This window comes from Cyrtonyx montezumae, unplaced genomic scaffold (genome assembly GCF_038088225.1).
Source record: "Cyrtonyx montezumae isolate F1298 unplaced genomic scaffold, pur_monq_1.0 scaffold_2, whole genome shotgun sequence".
NCBI lineage: Eukaryota > Metazoa > Chordata > Aves > Galliformes > Odontophoridae > Cyrtonyx > Cyrtonyx montezumae.
This window is the reverse complement of record NW_027071936.1, coordinates 31581649-31598597: the sequence shown is the minus strand read 5'-3', so window position 1 is coordinate 31598597 and position 16949 is coordinate 31581649. Positions and strand designations below refer to the sequence as shown.

General features: G+C 39.2%; 1 protein-coding gene across 1 annotated transcript in view; it reads right to left on the bottom strand.

Moving 5' to 3' along the window:
• Positions 1-404: 404 nt before the first annotated feature.
• Positions 405-16949, bottom strand: part of ANKRD50 (ankyrin repeat domain containing 50) — a 38261-nt gene continuing 21716 nt past the window's right edge. The window contains exons 3-5 of the mRNA XM_065736801.1: positions 15334-15563; positions 4346-7893; positions 405-2370 (exon numbers count right to left, since the gene is read on the bottom strand). Of these exons, the coding sequence (XP_065592873.1) occupies positions 4349-7893; positions 15334-15563 (3775 nt within the window). The 3' untranslated portion in view covers positions 405-2370; positions 4346-4348. The remainder of the gene's footprint in view (positions 2371-4345; positions 7894-15333; positions 15564-16949) is intronic.

Here is a 16949-nt window from a genome sequence, read left to right as displayed (position 1 = left end):
AAAAAATCACACACAACAGCAATGTGGAATTACACAGACCTTCTCAGAAAGTAGATGTTTTAAAGCAATTCATGCTCTGTCCCAAAGCTACGTTCAAAATCTGTATGGATTGTTATTTTCTTTCTGAAACCATTTTCAAGAGGTCTGCTTTCTGCTAATTTGGATATAGGATTTCTTCAACAGCTGTTTCAAATGTAATTATTATTCACACAAAAACCATCAGGCTATCTATAAATGGTGGCCCCTTGTGAAACTGACCATATTTCTATGTCCTCTGTCCACAAGGTGCAATTAATAACACAATAAAATTAAATAAATATAATCCCAATGACAGCCAAGGTCAGTAGAAAAATGTCAGCATTCAGGGATCCCTTTCTACAGAACAAAACATACATCTAACAACATTGCAGATGTACTGTACTTGAGGTTCAGAACAAGTTTGCTGAGAATAATTTGGTAATCTCCCTTTACTGAGCCACTAACTCTCTTAAGGCTGTTTTGCAAGACTCCTGTTATGTTTACGTTATAGTTGTCCCACAGGGACAAGACATTTAATACATGAAACATACAGAATAATCAATATTGCTGCGTGTCAACTTCCAACATTTAATCTTACTATGCACTGAATGCCTGACTATAAAAGATTCTTTTTACATTTAGTAACAAGTGAATAAGAATGGAGGTGCAAGATATATATAATAATAATAAAAATAATAATAAAAAGAAAACAACAAGAAAACCCACAAAAAATCAACTTCAGAAAATCTCCTGATGACCATTAGCTATAACAAAACACAATGACCTTTAGTGCTTCAGAATATGCACTACGTATACATCCAGGGGCCACTGAGCAAAGTTTAAGGATAGCCATGCATCTAATTAATCCTCAGTGAAAAAATAATGGCAGGTTTCTATCTTCTTTTTTGTGGAATCATCAGAATCAGAGTATGAAAAAGACAAATCTCAAGCCTTTAGAAGAAATACTGACATAGAAAAATAGGCTTCTTTTCTAAACAGCAAGACCATGTAAAGGTGAATAATAGAATATAGATTACACTTTTAGGAGAAAATAATCACTTGTTTCATTCTATCACTCAGAGCTGTGCAAGTAAGATACACACATTCAAGGAAAAATTCATAGCATTCTCTTTCACAACGATGGTCTTGACTTTGCTCTCCCCTATATATTTTTTTTTTCAGCTGTAAGAGCAGGGAACCAGTTCTCCATTACCAGCAGAGGGACTATCCAGGCTGCTGATTAACCTGCTCCATGTCCAGAGAAGCACACTGTTCCTACCTAATCCATCAGAAGCAGTAACCACATTCATACAGGTTTGTGCTTTAAAGAGTTACTGTCTCAGGACAGGGATAACTCAGTAATCTTTGAAATCCACAGACAATGGTACTCCTAACCTTTTCTTTCTCCATATACTCTCATTGTGTATTCTTTCAGCCTAACAAAGCTGCTGTGTTTTCCACATTGGTTTTACTGACATTTTCAATGCAGTCCTTTACCCTGGAAAAATAAAGAGCTGTTTCTAATGTATAAAAGACATACAGGAAAGCAGGATCAGACCTTTTACTTTAGCACCTAAGAAATACCCTTATTTGGTTACCTCATTACCATAACAATAATCGAGGCTATTGAAGATCAGGAGTCCAAGACCAAACTCGCCTATCGCTTTTCAGTGGTCACAGTCTGTCATCCAGACTTGGTGCTGTAGTACCAGATACTGGATTTCCTGTCTCAAAAATCCCGAGGATACCACAGAGGGCTGCAGCCCAACTCCTCTGCTACCACTGACCAGCTATTACATAGACAGAACATACAAGTACAGTATTTATAAAATCCCACTACAAGATTCGTATTTCTCGAGAGAACTTTTTGAAGCACACAGAAAAGACTGACCATACATTACATCAATGCAAATGTGAGAAAGTGTTTGCATTTCTTTCCTTTAGCCATAGGAAAACAAATACAAAAAGCATGGCCTTTTCATACACAGTTCACTGTGGCACGTGCACCTCTGCCAAGCATTCCAGAAGAGGAAATCACAATTCCTCATTCTTACAATTTTCAGCTGCTGTCAGGGAACTATCGCATGTATCTCTCTGCAATTAAAAACAAAAGTGCTCATTCTGTGTATTAAATACGAAGTACACAAAATAAATTTCTGAAGCACACAGGGCAATATGGTGGAAGGCAGCCCAAAAATGTAGGCACGTTACAGTAATTAAGGTAACTGTACTGTAGTATTCACATTCTTGAGTTTTTAGGTGAACTAAACAAGAACTGTATGCTTCCATCCCAGCCCGCTGATAAATCATTTGGAGCAGAAGCGCTTCTGTTTGCAGCATCGTGAAATTGACCTAAAAGTATAAAACAAACACAAAGTTTTGAAATATTCCACAATACACACAGTGCTGTCAGCAAGACAGCTGTATAATTTCTAATTAAAGTTAAAAGCACACAACAGCATACCAATGACGGAAAGCATTTCCTGTCTAACTCAAATCACATGACAGATTTCCTGCGCTTGCAGACATCCAAAGCAGCAACAAGCAAGCTTCTGAATACAGCTTAGAAGAGGTAGCCAGGGAAGGAAAGCTGTTCCTCAGTTGCTCTGGCAAAGTATTGCCAATGTGATTCTGCACAGGTGACTAATGCACTCAGTGGTCAAGGAAATAACAGTTCTTTTGCTTAAGACTGGCAAAAGAGGAGGTAAATTACAGCCTGCATCACGCAAACCATAACGCACACAACTGTTTTACACTTCAGAGACACTTCCTACAGAGAGGAAAACGTGCATCAGAACTAGTATTTTGATGACAAGTTAGGTCAAATCAATACGTCTTAGTTCAGAAGTATAAACAATATGTACATATGAGTGCCTGCATTTAAATATCAGGTGCAGGTATGGAGGCAGGGAAAAAATGACACATTTAAATGCTGGTTTAGACATGATGTAGAACTGTAGGAATCCGAAGTTGTTTTGACTTTTACTAATATTTCAGGGCCTGTCTCCTCTCTCTTATTCCTCTCTCTGCTTCTGTAGTTCTGCCTCTTCACTATTTTCTGCTTCACAACTCATCTGACATTTTGGTAAACAACACTAATGTTTGCACATTACAGGTGTGCAGGCTGTGGTACATACTCTCTGAAACACTGTCTTGTTTCAAATACTTTGATTTAACCAAGATATGAGTCTCATGGTCCAGCACAATATCCCACCACTGCAGTTCACTAGAGATCACATCTACAGAGATGTGCTCTACTTAAGTGAATTCTATCTGCCAGATACCTTTTTTGGGGAAAAAAAAACCAAAACCAACCCAAACCACCTGTCAGTGTGCTTTTCACAGCTCAAAATCTCCCATTTGCAGATTCTACAGCATCTGCAAATGTTCTAGAAACCTGCAGCCTTTGATGACCAGCAGCAGAACAGTTAGCTACCAAGAACATTCTGGTTGTAAGTAGCAGCAGCCTGGCAGTAAAAAAAAGGCAGTATTCACATAAACCAAAAAAACTTTTTCAAAATAAGCAAAGAGAGCCGCGTACATTTCATAAAGATGCTGCTCCTTTGAAATTCAAGTAGTATATATTAATTATTAATAATCCAAATACAGTGAGATAAACTTCATCAGGATAAGGCAGGAAAAAAGAGTTCTGTTTTTGCTGACTTACTGACAATTTCCATTTGAAAATGGTACATAACATTTCTTTCTCAGCATAAAATTCAGTACAGGCAAGAAAGCAAAAATCCGAAGTGAACTCAGTTGATTTTCAGCTCATACTACAGAATGTTGAAGAAATCGATATCAACATAGATTCTCATTGTGCTATCAGAAACATCATCACTTTCATCGGAGATTACTTCACAGTAAAAGAAATTTTAATATTAAAGCCTTTTGGTGCTGTTGCAAATTTGTAGATATATCTGACGTTACCCATTCAAAACCCAAATTCACATAAGTAAGTTTAATGCCTATAACTTGTGAGAATCTTTATAAGCTTCTGGAAGAGCATCTTTGTAAATATGAATAAGACCCCCAGCTATTCTTATCTGAGAAAAGAAAATTCCAGATTGATGCTATATGAAACCTTGTATTTCATTCCGTTGCATATTAAGGACAGTAGGGCAAGATTTGAGCAATCAGTATTCAAAAGAAAATATGGTGGTGAACCATTTGTTCCAAAGTTAATCTTTTAAAGGACAGCAAAACAGACACTTGACACAGCTTTCATTAAGTAAACAATTACAACTTTAAGCTAAAATGAAATGCATTTTCAGCTTATTTAAAATGCAAATACACGTGCTTTACTCCTTTCTGAATGACTGATTACCTTTTATAATGGTGTTTCTTTCTTGTAGTTGAAGCTTGGGTCACCACCTTCAATCTGCAGTTTTAAGGCTTGCTTAAGGCTGAGTTCTGTCTCTGCAGAAGGGTAGCCTTCCAGCACCTCCTGATGCCCTCGATCCTGCACCGTTCGTGGGACAGAAACCCTACCGAGAAAAACCTGATTGCTCTGAAGATGATAATTGGGATTTGTCATTATTCCATTCCTCTTCTTCTGTTCCCCACTCTGCTGGTGAATGACGAACTGCTGCTGAGATCGACCGACCTCTTGCTGAGCTGGTGGCACCAAGATTTTGCACTGTGGCTCTGGTGGCATTGATTTGAGCGGCACGCCTGTCCCAGATTTGGCAATAGGTACTCGTTTATCAAATTGAGTCATTTCATACTCTAACACTTTTGGTTGGGAGGAACTATTTTGTTTTATTTTCTTTCCAGCTGACCCAGACTTGCTGGAATTATCCGTTTTCCCCCCTTTGTTAGCTTTTGTTGATTTCAAACTAGGTTTCACTTGGCTCCATTCAAATTCACTACTTGGAGAATTATGATTTTGACTTAGGGAGTGGGTTGTGGAAGAAGGAGAAACAATAGACTGCCTGCTTCTGCTGCGTGGCAGGGAATGCTGCTGTATTTGTTCTGTAAATGAGAGGCTGTGGAAACTATCGATGGGCACAGTCTGAGCAGTTGCTGTCGACGATGTGGTACGGAGAGAAGAGTTTTTGGAACTTTTCAGGGAATTATTTGATAAAGATGACTTCTGACGGTCAACTGTAGAATCAGGTGACTCTGAAGGAGAACTGAATGCATGAGCAGGCCCGTTAGATAAGCCCCGCATGCTAGGCTGCATATCTCCACCAGTACTCCCTGAACTATTTGACTTCATTGTTAAGGACTGCATTTTAGAGGAGACTGACTGTAAGGGTTTTTGCTCCATTGTGTGGACTGGAGATGGAGTGCAGCCGTTCAGAGTAGATGCACCATATTTTTCCAGTAATTTAATAATCTGAGAGTGCCCGTTTTTAGCTGCAACACGCATAGCGGTGCGCCCAAACTGATCGGCATGATTAGGATCAGCACCATGCTCAAGTAATATCTGGACAACATCAATGTGCCCTTCCTGGGCTGCGATGCAGAGTCCAGTAGCACCTTGGTTACACGTGTGATCAACCAGAGCTCCATGCTCAATGAGAAGCTGCACCACCTTCACGTGACCTTGCCAAGCAGCAGACTGCAAAGCAGACCTCTTCTCATTATCTGCAGCATTCACATCAGCATGGTACGTTATCAGCACCTGTACCATCTCCAAGTGGCCCTGCCAGCAGGAAACATGGAGTGCCGTTCTTCCTTCAGCATCACTAGCTTCTACATTTGCACCATTTTCTAAAAAATACTCAGCCATTGTAAGCTGGTTTTCTAATGCTAAAATATAGAGTGTTGGCCGGCCATCAGCATCTTTATAGTTTACATCTGCTCCGTGGCTGAGCAATAGTTCAACTATCTCTCTGTGACCCTCTAGAGCAGCAACACGGAGAGCATTCCTCCCATCATAGCCTCTCTGATCGACATTGGATTTATTTTCCAGCAATATCTGCACACAATCATAGTGACCTTCTTGTGCAGCTAATATGAAAGGTATACGCCCATCGTTATCAATCTCATTTGTTCTAGCACCTTGTTCTATAAGAGCTTCGCATATCAACCTGTGACCTTCAAAAGCTGCCATATGCAAAGGTGTCCAGCCTGCATCATCCCTGTGATTTTCATCCAGCCCCCTGTCCAGCAGAGTCCGTACTACTTCAACATTGCCTTGCGCTGAGGCTATGCTCAGAACTGTTCTCCCTTCACTATCAATGCTATCAACAGCTGCACCCCAAAATAAGAGTGTATTTACAACTGAGGCATGGCCCATGGAGGCTGCTGCCAGGAGCGGTGTACGACCATTGTTATCCGTGTGATCCACATCTGCTCCTCCCTCCAGGAGCAGGTCAACAACATCCACATGCCCTTCGTAAGCAGCCACCAGCAGCGGTGTCATGCCATCCTTATCGCAGTGGTCAACCTCAGCACCTCGGTCAATGAGAAGGCTGACCACTGAGGCATGCCCTTTGCTGGCTGGAACGCAGAGCGCAGCAACTGACAATGCCGTCCTTCCGTCCACATCCTCGTGGTTCACCTCTGCGCCATGGTCCAGCAGGTGCTCCACGATCTCTTTATGCCCCATGTACGCTGCTGCGATCAGTGCTGTTCTGCCTTCGTTATCAGCCTTATTCACTTCAGCCCCATGCTGAAGCAGATTCAGCACAATATCTTCATGCCCTCCCCAGGCTGCTGCTCTCAGTGCAGTTCGGCTGTCAGCATCTGCACAGTCCACTTTGACTCCAGCATAAAGGAGTGCGGAAACTACCTCAGTGTGCCCGCCCCACGCTGCAGATCTCAAAGCTGTCCAGCCATCATGATCTGTGTGATTAACGTTGGCCCCGCACCCTATCAAGCAATTCACCACTTTGGTGTGCCCCTGCCGTGCAGCTAAGGTAAGTGCTGTTTGACCATGAGCGTCTTCTACCTCTAAATCTGCTCCCCTGGAAACCAGCAAGTTAACTACATCGAGGTTGCCGCTGTAGGCAGCGTTGGCCAGAAGCGTTCTCCCGTTTGAGTCACACTGGTTGACTGAAGCCCCGTTGTCTAGCAAGGTGCGGATGGAGTCCTCTCTTTCCAGAGCCTGCCGCACAATGCAGGAAGTGCGGTCATCCTCGCTGTTGACATGAGCGCCAGCTTTCACCAGGAGCTGTAACACTTCTTGTTCTTTGGGAATTAAGGTTGACAGGGAGTCTTTGACAGGTGTGCCATTCCATATCATCCACAAGGCGAGCTCAGAAGTCTCTAACTGTAAATTGGAGTTAATTAGATGCAATGCAAACTCTTGAGCTTCCAGTGGTGTTAAGTCCTTCGCTCGGCAGGTATAGCTCATAGCCAGCATTCTGTGCCCCTCTGCTGCGTTACACAGGTATTTCTGCGTGCAGTGCTTCACATCCAACAACCACTCAGCAAAGCTATAATGGAACAAGATTTTTGTATTCCCAAGTCCATCAATAAGGACTTTGGACAAGACATCCAATTTGCGCTGGAAGTCTTCCATAGTCAATGTCATGTTTTTGGTCCACACTGCATGATACAGCTCCATCGTGGTTAGTGGCCTACAGGCTGCAAGAATCACATTAAGAATAGGTTGCACCTTTGCGAATTGTTTTCTCACAAAAAGTCTCTGACAGAGCCAAAGGTATAGGCCGTTCAGTGTTCCCGGAATATCACGGATCTCCCGTAACATAATAAAATTCTCCACAACTCCATCTAGGACACGTTCCAGATACAAAAAGCAGCCGCTGCTTTTGATGTGAAGCTGATTCAGCATTTCGGCAGTTTCTTTTGTTAGATGTTGTCTCAGTGCTTCCTCCTGATCCAAACGATGCAGAATATATTGCTGCACGTCCTTCACAATGTATGCCTTTCGCAGATCATCCAGACTTATTTTTCTAAAACCTATTAGAAGAGAAGAAAGTCATGAGCATAAAGACACATTTTGGGGTAGGGAACACCCAAAATAATATATTTTGTATGCAAACATAGTGAATGTAAATCATTATTAACAGCATAAAACCTTGGATGCAAAACACTTATTTTTAATTGTAATCTGCTATAATGAGAAATATACATTACTAAACAAGAACATTTAAAAAACAGCTTTAGATCAGATACTTTGTGTCTGCCTTGGGCATGAGTAAATATGTAATTAAGACCAAAAACAAAGCAAAATCAAAACTGCAACTTAGGTAAGATTATTAAATTTATTATATTATTAAGGAGTAATCATTTATCCAGTGTGGTCAACAGTAGAATTCCAAATAATTTTCAACTACCGAGATAAGACAATCATTATATTAATATAATTATAGAAGATACCATCCACATCTGGTGCACATTCATGAAGAAATGAATGTAAATCACTTCAACATGATTACCTTTGCTTCTTTTCAAAATCCTTATGATGTGGGAAAGAAACACTCAAAACTAGTTTTAAATACCTTTAGACCTGGATGCAATGACTACTATGTATTTTTTCAAATTAGGGCTGATTTTTAGATAACAGCCCAGTTCTCTGGCAGCTGGCTCACTGCATAAGAAAACAAGTTTTCTGATAATCAAACAGACCCATTGTTCTTTCAGCCTATTTACTCTTGAGAGGAAAAAAGGAAATTATTTAATCTGTGAATGCTGTGTATGTCTCCTCCCTGCACACACACTTCAATGCCTCCCAGAGTACAAGATCTCAAGAACAAGGTGGAATGGTATTTATGAGCAATGTTACCATGTCACAGTATATACAGCTATCTAATTTAAAACGCTGGTGTTTGATGAAGACCTGCCTTCTACATTTAATGAAGAAGTACGCTGTTTGAACGCTGCTTTTCTGAAAGCTAGAGGAAAACTGCAGAGGATGCAGTCACAGTGTCTGGAACTACCAGGTTTATAACTATTTTAGGTTAGAACTGCACCTCACTTCTCCAAGGTCAAGCTCTCATCTCCTCCTCTAGCATGCCAGTTAGCAAAATTCCTTTAGAGTCAGCTCATCTAGTCCAAAAAAGCTTTGCTTTGCAAACCCCCAAATTATCCTGAAGGAAAAGCAACTGTAGAACAGCCCAGTAAATGTGATCTTGGCCTTAGCTCCATGGAACAAATAATTGGAAGTGACACCCTTAAAAATGTCATTTTCAGGTCTCCATTTTTATTATATTCAAATATTCTGCAGATCAAACTGCTTGGTCTGGAAATTTCTTCCAATAATTGAGCTTTGCTTTTTATCCCCACTGTCCTCAGCAGTGATTCTGAACAGGGCATTCAATTCGTTCTGCTAACTGAGAGATATTACTAAAATAATATATTTTTGTTTCCTTCATTAATGATGGTAACATGACAAATCTGACAGGACTAAATCAATAGAACACTTAAAAGTATCCCTCTCCTCAAAATAAAATCATCAGACAAGATATTTTTGCAGTCACTTTCCATGCTGAAACTATAATGTAACTTTCTACTCGTAGATTTTCGTTTTCAATGTACAGAAGGCAGAAAATAAGGTCTGGGAGGATCTTTTACCATTCTAGAGGTGCTTTTTTTTCTTCTTTACCTACTGCAATTAGTCACCACAACTCTGAGTGATGTCCTAACCTGATCTGCATCATGGCATAATTCACTGATTGGCTGTGCATTTCATTAAAATATTCTGTGCACAACTCTGTGGAGCCCATAATTCACACACATAAGCCAAGATGTTGCTGAGTAATGATAGCTGGTGCCCTGCAACTCCACAGACCCCAAGACTTCTTTTTGAGCTCCCAGATGAGAGCATTCAAAAGACAGAAAAGCAAACAGTGGAATTAAAAAGAAAACAATGCTTGATGTTTGCATTCACAGCCATATTTATGTGCAGGGTTGTCCTCAGCCAAGCATCACTTTGGTTGGCCCATATCACATATGAAGAAAATATTCCTGATAGTCAGATCTATACCTGTTACTTGCCTGAAGAAAAGCAGGCACAGAGCTGTGATAAGCCCTTCTCAGTGTCTAGTCCTAAGCGACTCCTCATACCAGACCCCCAGCTCTCACAGTCATCCCACGCCCGTGCCTTTCTTCCCAAAAACATATCTACCTAATTTACTTTTATTTTTAAAACCTCTGCAGCTTTTGCAATTTGCAGAGCAGCTGACTTCATTTCAGCCGTGGCAGAAAGCCTGTGACAGATCCACTGGATAGCAGTGCAGAGATGTCAGTGATCAGAGCTGGTTAACGACTACTCCTCACCTCCCTCGACTCCCAGCCTCCTCATATCCCAAGGACAATATGTTCCTTAAGGGCTGGGATTAATACACTTCCTTTGTAACAGCCTTTTAAACAGAAGTAGGCTGTTATATTAAACCACTGTACCATGCCATAGTACAATAAATCCAAAAAGAAGTTCTACTGATAGAAAATACTTAAAAAATACAAAACCCTAATATTCTTCTTGTTAGCTTGAAGCAGTAAAACAAAGCTGCGTGGTTATTTTTGTCCAAGCTTTTATCTAAATGAGGTCATTTTACGTTTCCAACCAAAGATTCTGCAAACTTGCTTTTCCACCCTACCAACTACAATAATTTATTTTCAAGGACAAGAAGCATCAAAACACTGAGAAAGCTCATTTGTTTCAGATGCATTCCCATGAACTACTTAAGCTCAGCAGAACAGGAGTGCAGCAGACAGAATTCGCAGTCCCACAACGCCGATTTCTGCATTGTTAAGATTTTTCCTGTAACACATCACTTTCAACCCAATGGGTGCTCCAAAATGGATTTTCCTGATTTATTAAATTCCTGGCAGTTCTGTAAACAAATCAGTTCCAAATGTATTTCTTGGCAAGGTCTGGGGTCATTTAAAAGGGAAAAAAAAAAAAAGTATCTGCTATATAAATATTCTACACTATATCAACCTTTTCAAGTTTTAACAATAAAAATATGCTATTAACAAGCAGGTTGCACTAGATGATTAGAAATCTTTCACAATTTCTGTACTTTTAATTAAATATATTTAATTGCATTGCAGGTTTAAATACACCATTTAACTAAACTGATAACTTTAAAATAATCCAAATGATTAAAAACACAGCAGTGTTTTGACATTACTGATATACACTGTTGATCTAAACACATTAGGTAGGTATTTCTATGTCTATTTATGCAAACCCACTCAAAAAGAATAACATATCCTGAAAAATAATTTTTTTTAGTCATACTAACAGGTCTTCTTCAAGCCAGAATTTCTTTTTCCTTCTTTAATTACAGAGCAAAAAAGCTGAAAACTTGCATGCAACTTCTTATTAGGAAGGAAGAAAATCCCTTGCATCACACTGTTTCAAAGTGGTAATCCAAGGTGTAAGAAAAGAGGAAATAGTAAGCAGAATCATGGCCACAACAACAACAAATTATTTCACAGCATTAATAACACTGAAGTAAAATTTACAACTATGTAACCTTATTTAAACATATCTAAATAACCTTTTATTGTCAAAATCCAAAGTCTTATGAAGACTGTAAAGTTGCACGAAACTGACAAAATAAATTTCAAAGTACAGAAAAAACCTGAGATTTTCGTTTTTGAAGCAATCTCTCCTAAAGTGGTCTCATGCTATTTATTCTCTGGAATGGGCAAGTAGAGGAAGAAATGCTAGAAATAACTCTAGCAAGTGAAATGATTTGGGAATTCAGCAATACAACTATCCAAGCTGCTTGAATTTTCTGGTGCAGGGAAGCTGACTTGTTATTTTAGTACTTTTTTTTTTTTTTTTTTGCTTTTCACATTTTTACTCATTATTAAATTTTAAGAAAGGCTACAAAAACAATTCTCTATATTTATCCAGACCGGAACTAGCAAATTGAAATAATCACAGAAAGACTGATGTCCCCAAGACTGTTAGTTCCGAGCAAAACTGGATAAATATCTTAATATCTGTACGCTTAGAACTGAATGATAGGCATATGGGAGAGTTAAAAATGGTCTGCTTTTGCCTATGGATAAGTGGGTGAATGGAGTGTAAGCTGCCCTGATGCTAGAGTGAATGCTTGCGTGTTCATTTTCCAATTCTTTAGATTCTTGTTTCCAGTATCTAACGTTAACTATACAGTAACTATAGCTCCCTAAGATGTGCCATTAACTTGGGCTGTACCGCTCTGCTGCACACGTGTCTTGTGTGTGAAAAGAAACTCTCCTGATCAGGAATGTCAGCACTTAATTGAGGGGTATAACTAAGCCAGATGCCAAGGATAATGTTGTCTTTTCAGCTACACGCATAAAACAAATAAGTTAATGTCTATTAAAAAACTTGTTTAGACCAACGAATAGAGCATTTGTACGCACGAGGTTCTATTTTGCTTATGCTATCAAATGAGGAAATACTTGCTTTTCATTCCAACATATCTAAATAAAATTTCCAGAATTTAAAATGCCTAAAGTCTTTAGCTCTTATGACAGAACTTCAGAAAAAGAATGTAGTTTTGCAAGAATAACTGAGATACTTTCAATATTTAACCTCATTTCTATTTACTACTTAGCTGAAGCACAAAACCTAAATGAGTTGCATGCATATGTCACTTACAGATGTTTTCTGAAGTTATTTAGAAAAATAAACAATTTCTAACAAATAATAAAAAGGTTGGAAAGACTGCTTAATGCAGCTGCTTGACTGCTCACACTTGCAAGCAAATGATGTCACAGGGAACTATTGGGATAACATGGACACAAGAAAAAGAATAGCAAAGTTCAGGACAGATGTCTCTAAGAAAAGTAAGCAGGCAGGATGTGACAGCTGGTGACAGTGCATACAAGAGGAGGCAGGAGGACACCCATTATCTGTTCCCTTCCTTTTCTCCCTGGCTGGCTGGCTTTTGCTCGCTGTGGAGGGTGACCGCAGACTCACGCAGGCATCAACTTACATTTGGTTCATATTTTTGAGGCTGTCTTTGCAGCCACAAGAGGCAAAAACTATTTTTTTAATTAACAAAAGCTGAGAATCTGGTGTAAGATGAAAAAAAATCCTTAGTGCTCTGTGCACTGCTACAGAAAACTCTGAATACACCAGGGCCCTTAACACGGGGCTGCAGCAGATGCAGGCACAGCTATTCAGCTTGAATAAATAAGTCACCAGCAAAAGGGAAGAAATGAAGAGGACTAGAATAAATCTCTTCCTTTGCTCGGTAACTGGTGGTTGGGATGATGTATTCACTGCTGGCAGCAGCAGTATGACAGTAGATGAGAAAGGCTGCACTCTTTCTTCCATGTCCATGACTATTTTTGGCTGGAGTGATGCTTGCAGATCTCGTCTGTATTCAACACCCAAAAAAAGAACATTGTCAAGGCCACACTACTGTGGCAGCCCTGCTCCTGTCACTTACACCACACGCTGACAAACTGATTTAGCTCTTATTTCTTCAGATTTCTGGAAGATTTCACACATCAAAATTTTAAGTGAAAGTCGATACAAATCAGCTTATCAAACAAATACTGGCTAGTACATACATCATACCTTACTGTAAAGCTTTTAGCACAGCAGCCTAGAGATTGACTTGTTTTCCTAAAGAAATACTAAATGTATTCCAACCTATCTTACTAAGTTAGTGTGAAACTGATTTCTTTGTTCCAAATGGAAGAAACACAGCTGAAGAAAATGTGCAGTGACTAGGTTAACGTTACGCTTGCAACAACTTATTTGCTGAGAAATTAAAAAGCATCAGTGTCCCAGAGTGCACTGCACACTTTGGGCATACCATTTCTTTAGCCACAAGTACAAAAATGCTCCTCATCAATCTTGAATTCTGCATGCTCATCAAATAAGTAACTTTAAAAAGAAATTTGCACAGCTGAAAGTAAACATTCATACTCTATAAAGGGGAAGAAGAGTGTGCCCCAAGAGAAGTGTTAACAACAGCCTATCCTTTGCAGGTTAAAACCAGAAAACCAGTATTATTTCAAGTTTTACGACACAAAGTTCCAATATATCTGAAGTTAACAGAAGCTTCAGCTGTACTCCTTACATCTTTGCTATATCTTTCACACACTTGAGCATTGGCTGTAAGCAGGAAAAACATCTAGTAGTGTATTGTGGGACGTAAGGTCACAGGCTGCTCTCATTTTGAAAAAAAAAAAACCAAACCAAAAAACATCACAAACAAAACAACAAACCACCACTTCCTACAAATAGACCCTAAAACTTAATCTCATTTCATGTTCAGTTACTTTGGGAATAATTATTTTTCTGAACCTTTTCTCACAGTGAAGATAGCATTGTAACATCACAAGCCAACTCCCTTTATGCTATTCATCAAATCATTCGCTGTGGAAATAAGAAACTTACTCTTTCAAATTAAATTTATTTTAAAGGCATATCCATTAATTCTGCTGATTTTTTTCTGTCATGAATTCCATCTGGAAGCATACTTAAACAACAACAATTTTTTAGGACTAGTCTGAAACATTATATGGATTCAGTGGAAAGGAAATAAAGCTGCTTTAAACAAAGTTTTGTCAGTACTTTTGGCAGTGACAACCTATCTAATCAGCCAAGCTATGATGAAACTATTCCCATATGAACATCCAAGAGCCCTATGAAACTACTCCAAAGTTTCCTTTAGTTCTCACATACCCCTAAATACCAACGTTCATGTCTGTCGCTGATTAATACAGGACTACATTCCAGAATGCAATTATCACATTGACCTTTTGCCATGGTGGAAATGAGCAAGCCTATGGGTCTATGTTCTATAATCACATTTTTGTCCTAATCGTTGCCTTAATACATACAGGCTTTATACATAGGCCTGGAAACCAGTCTAGATATTGGCCTTTATTAAATTCCAGTGAACATCCAGTAACAATGTGATTATAGTGAAGAAATGTTCTCATGACACCATAAAGACTGGATGAAGAAGTTGTAAAGAATTCTTTACCATGTAACCTTTGCCAAAAGTATACTTTAAGAATCCACATCAACAGCGCTACTCTCTCAAGTTCCACCTTCAAAGGTTATTCACTGCTTTCTGAAAATAAGGGGAAATATTTTAGTGGGAGATGAAAAAAAATCTTTTGAGGTCATGAGGAATGGGTGTATACAGCCAACATACTTGTGTACTTACACATCACCTACATGGTTTTAAAGCTAGTTTAGAAGTAGCAAGGCGAAAAGAAAACTCAAAGCCACTATCAGCTCTATTGCAGAGACGTAATTTGCCTCTGAATGCCACTTCAGGCTTTTGATAGGTAAACTAGTTTGTGAGGATTTCAGAATTATCATTTTTGCCACTATCATTTTTTAGAACTAAGCACGCATTAGTGCTTTCGACCATCACAAGGGTTTTGTAAACACCAGGTCTTCATCATAGACGGGTCTACACTCACCTGTAAACATTTTTGTAACAGCCTTACTCTGCTTTCGGGCAGAACACAGAAGGAGCAACCAGGGAGGGAAGAACTCGAAGTGGCCAGCTAACAGCTCTGCTATCGTTCCAGCTAGACTTGTAGAGGTCTGTTCACCCTCTGAGACGTTGCAGCCCTCATCGACTGAATCTACGAGCAGGAAGAGGCTCTGCTGAGGGGGCTTCATTCCCAGAAGAGGAAGCAGAATGCACCTGCAAGGAACAAAATTAATCTTGTAAATTTAACAATATATTAAATGCTTGAAGAATCGGTGATGCAATTCTTGCTTAGGCAAGATTACATTTTAATGAACTTGCTGTTTCTAACAATATTTTAAAACAATTACGATGGTTCAAGGTTCATAAGAAATGTTGGTTTAGCATGCCAGAAACTACTTGGCCTAAAATATAAGTTCATTAATCTTTTTTTTCTGCCAAACCTGTTATTACAGCATATCACAAGCTGGTCATGATACCAAAGTAAATAAAAAGACATCTGAAGTGTCAGAGCTCAAAAGTTCAACCCTGAGAGAGTGAATTTCACAAAGAACTGAATTCCTGCACTTGTAGTACTGTACTTGAATAAACAAAATGCAAATTAACTTCTTAGCAAACTGAGGCCGGTAAGGTTTCGCTTTTTATTTATATTGGAGTTGCCAGGCTCCCGTTACTGAAAAAAGATTATTTCCATTCTCAGAACAAAAGAAGTTGAAGAAATACATAGGCACAGCTGATAACCAGAGTACCTGTCTCATATTTGCATGTACTGTTGCCACCTTTAGAGGTGCTCATTAAAATACACCTAATGCTTACACATAACTGCCACATGCCTTCTAGTATTTCCATGCAACACTATTGTTTTGTGGGCAAATTTCATTTAGGCCCTTAAGTTCCCCTGAATACATCATCTTTAAATACATTTGACGAGTAATGATTGCCTTTATACTATAAAGGCTCAGAAAATGGAACAGAGTGCAAAATACATTCATTTCTGAGTGTCTAAATACACACATGATAGTTCCCTCTTTTTTGCAGACTTTATGCTTGTGTCCAGATGGCATGCACGTCACCAGTACTTTTGTTTTACTTAAGGCCACAACAATCTTCTTTCATTGTTTTTACTGAACAGATTTATCTTCAGAACACTTTGGCCAACAACTTAATTATTACCCATCAAGCATGCGAATTAGAACAGCAAATCTTGCCTGTTGATGGAAAAACACTACCAGAGTCAAAAATGAGTAGTGAGCACCACTAGCACAACATTATTTTCTGGTTTTCTGACTGAGAAAAGTTCAAAATGGAAACACAAAGTGGTACATTGCTGATAGGAACAGCAGGAACTAGCAGAGCCAGCTAGATGACCTATTCCAGGTGGTACAATTTTCCCGAAAGGATAAAAAGGATGAATTCTGAAAGCTTTCAGTATTAGTTACATTTAAATCCTTAACTCTGGACCTCACATTTCCAGAAATGCAAGCCTACTTCAGATTCTTTGTTACTTCCCAAAGCCAGTCCCTCTTTCAGAAAAAGTCTGCAGTGCAACTAGAGTCTTCACTCCCTAAGCTGGGAAGTTAAGCAGCTACCAACTTAGAGAGC